This window comes from Myodes glareolus, chromosome 11, assembly GCF_982192425.1.
Source record: "Myodes glareolus chromosome 11, mMyoGla1.1, whole genome shotgun sequence".
NCBI classification, from domain to species: domain Eukaryota; kingdom Metazoa; phylum Chordata; class Mammalia; order Rodentia; family Cricetidae; genus Myodes; species Myodes glareolus.
The window spans coordinates 53,041,257-53,048,654 of NC_142036.1; the positions used below are offsets into that span (position 1 = coordinate 53,041,257).

The window sequence follows — 7,398 nt, forward strand, 5'->3', positions numbered from 1 at the left end:
TCTCTAAGAGGGCACACTGAAATCAAAAGCATTTTTGAAGTGTACTTAAAATTCTGTTTTGAACTTATCTAATCAGAGATAAGTATAGCCATCAAGTCACTCTCCTTCCACCATTTGGCTCCTCTTATCTCCGCACATTGTTCTTATCTGCTGCCAGTCTTAGCTACTGACAATAGATTATCTTTATTTAGAGAGGCTAATTGTTTTCAAAATCTTTTTAATAATTGCTTTGGAACAAGGTGTGCAAATGAGGCTTAAGATAATTACAGCTTCATTTGTTTGTGTAGCTTTACTAAGCATTCTCCACACAGAAACAAAATAGCAAATGATGGGACTTAAATTGCAGGACACCTCTCATTCCCTGGCAGCAAAATAGGCCAGTATTGCAACATACACACACACACACACACACGCACGCACACACACACGCACACACGCATGCACACACACTTTATTTAATTTTCTTGGAGCCACTGCGGTTCCAGCTTTGAGGACAGTGTCCCTCTCAGAGGAGGGCAAGGATTATGTTACAGCTCTAAGGTTATTGGAGCTGGGCACAGTTTTGTTTAATTTACACCCCATCCAGAGTCTTTTTCATGAGAGTTCCGATACATTTTTGCTAATGGCAAGTAAAGCTTTTCGGCATTCATCAGTAACAGAAGTGACGCTGAAAAAAACACAACCATGCAAATGGGGAAACTGAGTCCAGAAGTCTGTCGACAAGGGCAAGATACTAAACCGCAAATAAAGCACGGGTGTCTGTCTCTATCCACTGGACTATTGTGCCAGGGTCAACCCTTCTCCCAATGCCACGTCTAGAAGCACTTTGAGAATGAGGGAAATGTTGCCCAGATTAGAGTATGTGTGCCCTTTGGGAGGCTTGGGGTATTAGGAAGGGAAAAGGGGGAGGAAATTAGGTTTGACTCCTGGAGCTGAAGTCAAACCTGGGAGAAGGCGCTCCAAGAGAGTTGAAGTCAAACCTGGAAGAAGCCACTCTCTGAGTGCCGGCAGCACAGAACCCTGGTCTGTTCTTGTATTATTTATCGCTTTCCATAAGCTATTCATCAATCCATTATTTATTCATCTCAACATTAAGGTAATTAAATATGAGCTCACCGGGAAAAGCCAAGACTGGAAGGGACAGGGATAGGAGTATGGCGAAGAGGGTCATTAGAACGTCTGCAGCCATTGATTTGTGCAGAGATGCGCGAGGCTCCCCTTTGGTGACACCAAAGAGGGCGCCGCTTCGCAAGGTCCTGACTTGCTCACCAGCCTTTCCAGCACCCTAGTTCCCTCCTCCTGACCCCACCCCACTTCCCACCTCTCCAGGTCCTTCTCCTCCCACCACTCCTAAACCCCAGCTAGGCAGCTTCGCCCTCCCCACGCCTGGCTGCTGGGCGGCGCGGCTTTGCTGCCCAGCCGGGCGGGCGCGCAGGCTGGCCAGCTTCGGATAGGCGCCGCCCGCAGCCAATCAGCGTGCCGGGGACGCTGCGCGCTTTAAGGCCGCTGCGGGGAGAACAGAAACCAAGTTCTCCGGCAACAAGCAGCATCTACCCGGCGGCAGGCGGGAGCCAGAGAGGCCCGGAAGGCTGCGGAGTGCGCCAGCCACTCGGAGTCCAGCGCGCCCCTACGTCTCCTCGTCTTCCTACGCCTCCCACCCGCAAGGTCCGACTGGTCTCTTCGCCAGGGCCAAGCCTGGGAGGGGGTTAGGAGCAGCCGCGCCCCCCTCCCCGCGGCAGCCGCTCCCCACCCCCTCCGCCCAGCTTTCTCAGCTCCGCTCATAGCCGCGTGCGCTTGGGCCGGTGCGCCCCGGCAGCGCCAGCCATGTCGATGCTGCCGTCGTTTGGTTTTACGCAAGAGCAAGTGGCGTGCGTGTGCGAGGTTCTGCAGCAAGGCGGGAACCTGGAACGCCTAGGAAGGTTCTTGTGGTCGCTGCCCGCCTGCGACCACCTGCATAAGAACGAGAGCGTGCTCAAGGCCAAGGCGGTGGTCGCCTTCCACCGTGGCAACTTCCGCGAGCTCTACAAGATCCTGGAGAGCCACCAGTTCTCGCCCCACAACCACCCCAAACTGCAACAGCTGTGGCTGAAAGCGCACTACGTGGAGGCCGAGAAACTTCGCGGTCGACCGCTGGGTGCCGTGGGCAAATATCGGGTACGCCGAAAATTCCCGCTGCCGCGAACCATCTGGGATGGCGAGGAGACCAGCTACTGTTTCAAGGAGAAGTCGCGGGGCGTGTTGAGGGAGTGGTACGCGCACAACCCCTACCCCTCGCCGCGGGAGAAGCGGGAGCTGGCCGAGGCCACCGGCCTCACCACCACCCAGGTCAGCAATTGGTTTAAGAACCGGAGGCAAAGAGACCGGGCTGCCGAGGCCAAGGAAAGGTACGCGGCGTGCTAGCCCAGGCTCGGGCGACCCCGGGAAGTCTCACCCTTCGCTCCTTTTTTGCCCACCCCAGCCCCCGCAGGCATCACTCCGGAGCCTGTACCCGCCGGCGGCGAGCAGAGGTCCGTGGGGCGGCGCCTCGGCCTCGGCTACGCGGCAGTGAAAGTTCACGAACTCTTGAGTCTGCCTGCTAGGGACTGGGCCACGTTTGCGTTGAGCACCCGCGCGTGGGTTTCTCTGGTGGGAAAGAGTGTCGAGAACAGCTGGCTCTGGGTTTGTTTTTCTTGCCTTGCTGGCTGGATGCGGCGAAGAGAGGGGTTGGCCAGAGAATCTGTAGATCGGAGGGAAGGGGTGTATTGCTTGGTGTACGCTAGGTAGCCGTCCGGTGCGGCGGAGGGTCTCGAACCTCCGCCCTTTCACTCCGACTCTGGTTTGAGACGTCAGCTCAGCTCCCAATGCCACCGGGCTCTTAACTCACTCTCTCCAGTTGGTGTATGGATGAAAGTTCATTCCTCACCAGTTGGACAAAGGGAGGAGTCTTGTGAAGAAATACCCTGAAAAGAGAGATCTGGGGGAGTCGCTACTGGGTGTCGTATCAGAGGCCCCTAGCCGGGAGAAGACTGCCGCCTGCTGCGCTCCCCGGTGCGTGGCCGGGTTGATTTCTCTGGCCCTCGTCGCCGCCGCGGGAGAGAGGCTACAGTCGTTGGCTTCTCCCGCCCTGGAGCTCCCAAGCAAAGCTTTTTTTGGTGGGGGGGTGAGGGGAGGTCTCTGCTCCCCCCTGCTCGCGCAGACACGGCTGCTGCAAGGCCGGGGCGGTTCGCGGCGGGGCTCCTGGCTGCTGTTCGGAGGCGATCCGGGCCGCGGGCGGGGAGCGCAGAGCAGCGCGGAGCAGAGCTGATGGTCTGGGAACCCGGGCGCAGGGCCCCGCAGGCTGCCCTTTGTTCGTTGGCATCCCCGGGGCCGAAGATCTGGCTTCCACGTTTCCTTCTGGGTGGGAAACCACAGAGCCTGCCTAATTTCCGACGAAGGGAGAGTGCAGATGGGCGAGCGCTTGGCTAGGGGTGGCCGCCGACGCTCGGAAGGCGGAAGCGGCGAGCAGGGGTGTCCAGAAGTTGACTGGGACCGGGTGCGGGATCTGACAATCGGCTGTGCGGGTTCAAGCGGCGCCCAGCCGGAGCGTGGCGGCGAAATTTTCCCTGCTGAAAAAGGATGGGAGGCTATGGATTGCTGGCGAGCAGCTTGAGAGGAGGACAGAAGGGGTTGAGAAACCAACTAGGAGCAAAGAAACAGAGGTTGCACGGTTCCAGCTAGCCTTTTAGTTTACAAAAAGGCGGGTCCCTGAAGTCAAGCGAGGGCCCACTCCTGGGTGAAATCCGAGAGACTGGCTAAGCTCCCTGTGTTTACTCGGGGTCACTGGACCGCTCTGGGCACGGCTTCCCATGACCTGTCCTAGGCCTCTGAAACCTCAGTCTTCGGACAGGGGCCGGGAAACCGGTCATCTAATTGTTTCCTCAGATGGTGGCAGGCCATTGACTTGGGTCACCGCGAGCATTTGTGCAGTGGGCAGTTTGTCTCCTGACCATTTCTTTATCGCAACAACCATTTGTCCGAGGGCTTCCAGTCACTTGGGAGTACGGGACTAGTTGGTAGCTCCTTCAGCACAGCTGCTTGAACAAAATTGAAAGCACATTACTTTTTTTTACTTATTTTAAATAAACACGCTCATCCGAGTTTGAGGAGTACGGAAGAAGCGGGCTATCTCAAGGCAACAGGCTCCCCATTTCTCTAGTTGGCCTCCACTTCCCCCCATGACCCTTGGGGATGGGTGGGAGGCAGAGCTCCTCCATTTGGGTTGGTGACAGATTGCACAATGGCCCTTTCCTCCTTCCAGCCCCCCCCCTTCACCTCACACTTTTTTTTTTTTTTTAACCATATGGTGTTGTCCTCTATTTCTCAGGGAGAACACTGAAAACAATAACTCCTCCTCCAACAAGCAGAATCAACTCTCTCCTCTGGAAGGGGGCAAGCCGCTCATGTCCAGCTCAGAAGAGGAATTCTCACCTCCCCAAAGTCCAGACCAGAACTCGGTCCTTCTGCTACAGAGCAATATGGGCCACGCCAGGAGCTCAAACTATTCTCTCCCGGGCCTAACGGCCTCACAGCCCAGCCACGGCCTGCAAGCCCACCAGCATCAGCTCCAGGACTCTCTACTGGGCCCACTCACCTCCAGTCTGGTGGACTTGGGTTCCTAAGTGGGGAGGTACTGGGGTCTTGAAGGGACGGCTGGAGAAGCAACCAACATCAACAACTAGAGACACTTGTACATAGACGTCAGGAACAATTTTGCAGCTTGTCTCTGGGGTTCTTTGCGCATAAAGGAATAATGGGCTTTCACAAATGTCTTTTTAAAAAATTACAACGCACAGCGATCTCAGTTGAGTATAGTCTCCCTCTTCTCTCCGACTCTTAATACTCTTGCATTTCCCCTCCCATTGAAAGGACAGAAAACAGAAGCACCTAGTCTTGGTCCTGGACAACACAGGCATCCTTTTCAGTAGCTGCTTCCTCCACCTCTTCTTCCTCCTCTTCCCTCTCTTCCTCTTCTTCGTCTTCTTTTAGTGAAGAAAAATGACAAATCAACTGGATTTTAATTATTTCCTTTTAATTTATTGATGGAGAAATGGTTTAGGGAAGAGGAAAAGGGAATGAAGAGAAAGAGAGACGTGTCAAAAATAATGAAAACGAAAACAAATGAAAAAAAAACCCTCCAGGCTGAGAGGAGCTGGCTGCGTTCTTGAGATGAATAGGAAAAATAAAATCATAACTGTTTTGATGGGAAAAATTAAGTTTACATTTTTCATATTTAGTGTTAAATAATTTTATGTAGATTAAAATAAAAGAACAGTATTAGTGGGGAAAGCAAGTGCCTAAGTGTCTCAATGCTCTCTATGTGAGGTGGCTAGAAATAGAAGTGGCATTAGCAATACAACTATTTTTGTCAAATTTAGTGGGGTTTTTTTTGGTGATTGTTTTATTTCTTTTTCTTTTGCTTATGACAAACTCTAAAAGTGTACCAACAAGGGAGGGGAAGCCACTTTCTTAAACGTCCTCACTCCTACCCTCAGGACTTCCCTACCGGCAGGCTGCCTCTGCTGAGAGGAAGGTCTGTCCTACTTTCTTTCTTCTTGCACAAGGGTGCCAACAAACCTGGCAACCTGGGATTTGTTACGAAAACAGCAAGCGTTTCTAGGCTTTTCTATTGGACCTAAACCAGTCTAAGTTAAAACTCAGTAGACCACCAGGAGTTTGATTCTGTTTCTGAGAAAGGTGAGTCCTGTATTGCTGTCATTGGGCCTATTTAGAAACAAATCTTCTTGCTTCCTTAGAAGTAGTTGTGAATTACAGGTTATTTTTGAAGCCTGTTACCGGAAACCAAGAAAATAGGTTAATGATATGACAAAAGAGAAGACATTTAGCCTTGGGTATTTATTTATTTTTTATTATTTAGTAATGCAGTTTTGTTTACCACTGTTTCTTCTCCACAGCATTCATATGCTAACTCGGCTCTTCTGTGTTAACAGTTTAGGAAAAGACTGTGAAAGTAAAAGTAATTTATCTGCTTCTTCTTCTTTTTTTTTTCAAAAAAGGGAACTCGAACACGGATTTAAAATTACGAATTGATCTGTACAAATAAAAAGCAGGCCATCAGGAGCTCTTTTCTCAGATAGTGTCCAGAAAAATCCAAGTGATCATGAAGCCTCCATGTTCTTTTTTTGCCTGGGGCAAAATGATGTATCTTCTGTATTTAGCTTTTAAGACTAGTGAAACAAATGGCATTATTTATTAAAATTCTACTCAGGATAACAGGATTGGCTTGCTTGTGCTTTGTAAAATATTGTTCCCCAGGGAGAGTCTATTTATTTTCTGACATGACAGTTTCATAATTTTGATTTTTCCTCATCTATAAATGTCAACATTAATATATTTCTTTCTTACCTTTCCCTGTAGTTCCTGACCTGAATGGAATGAGGTGTGGATGTGTATGAAATTAAGGCCACCCTATCATGAGTTTTCTTTTCTTTTTCTTTTTTTAACTGTCAAATTGTTTGCGTTTAAAAAAGAAATGATCACTGGTTTTAAATATAGTCACTTTTACTTCTAATGCCATTTTCCCTTGGTGATGGACAGATGTGCACACAGCCGCTCAGAGACCATCACTTGGGCTTGGAGCTCCGGGGTCCCAATCTCCCTTGTTAGTGTTTTGGATCATTAAGTCGGTGTTTATTTAAGTCACTAGGGTGTTTATTCTCCACGTCTTGGGCCACGGAGAAATGCCACCCTCTGCAGGAGGGGCTCTCCCGGGGAATCTCCACACATTCTTCGCATTCACGCCCCAAAACAAACACCCGGCCCAAAGATAGCTTTCAGTGACCCTGACAGGCTTCAAAAGAGACCGCGGAAATCTCTCTGGAAAATAAGGAAGGGCCAATTACTTTAATTTCTTACATGCCCTCGCTTCCTACTCCGACTACCCCCCACTCTTGCAGCTCCTCTTGGCATAATTGTAGAGTCGTGGAAGTTCTGTCTCCCAGGGCCCGCCGGCCCACTTCCTGCTCCTTTGGTTGGTGGATCTTGGAAAAGTCTGCAGGTCTGGCTAGCAGCTAAGACGGCGGGTCCTGTAAAAGCCCCCGTGATTACTGCTTGTAAACTCGTTAAAAGGACAGTTTTCTGTCATAGCCATAAACTCTTTGTAAAACCCCTGGCACTCGATCCAGAATGCACATATTCCAGATGTGTTTAATAAGAAATTGCACAATCTGCCTCTCTCCGCCATCCCCAGCTCCGTCTGGCTAAGAGCGGGACAAGCAGGAGGAGGCGAGAAAGCTGGATATTGCTCTGAGTTTTCCTGGCAATCATTTTAGAGCGATTATTACGCGGGGGGGGGGGGACTAACTATATTTTTTTCCCTCGAGGAAATCTCCGAGAACCAGCTGTTGAGGGGCATCCAATTTA

General features: G+C 50.8%; 1 protein-coding gene across 1 annotated transcript; it reads left to right on the forward strand.

The window, feature by feature from the left end:
- Positions 1 to 1,519: 1,519 nt before the first annotated feature.
- Positions 1,520 to 6,254, forward strand: Six1 (SIX homeobox 1). Its single transcript, XM_048415792.3, has 2 exons — positions 1,520 to 2,384; positions 4,343 to 6,254. The coding sequence occupies exons 1-2, from the start codon at positions 1,825 to 1,827 to the stop codon at positions 4,635 to 4,637; spliced, it is 855 nt and encodes a 284-aa protein (XP_048271749.1). The 5' UTR covers positions 1,520 to 1,824; the 3' UTR covers positions 4,638 to 6,254.
- The last annotated feature ends 1,144 nt before the right edge of the window (positions 6,255 to 7,398 follow it).

What these genes read in the sequence shown, in the direction of transcription:
- Six1 (XM_048415792.3), top strand. Translation starts at nt 1,825, where the DNA reads ATGTCGATGCTGCCGTCGTTTGGTTTTACGCAAGAGCAAGTGGCGTGC. An exon ending in GCTGCCGAGGCCAAGGAAAG is followed by an intron (nt 2,385 to 4,342) that starts GTACGCGGCGTG and finishes TCTATTTCTCAG; the next exon opens with GGAGAACACTGAAAACAATA.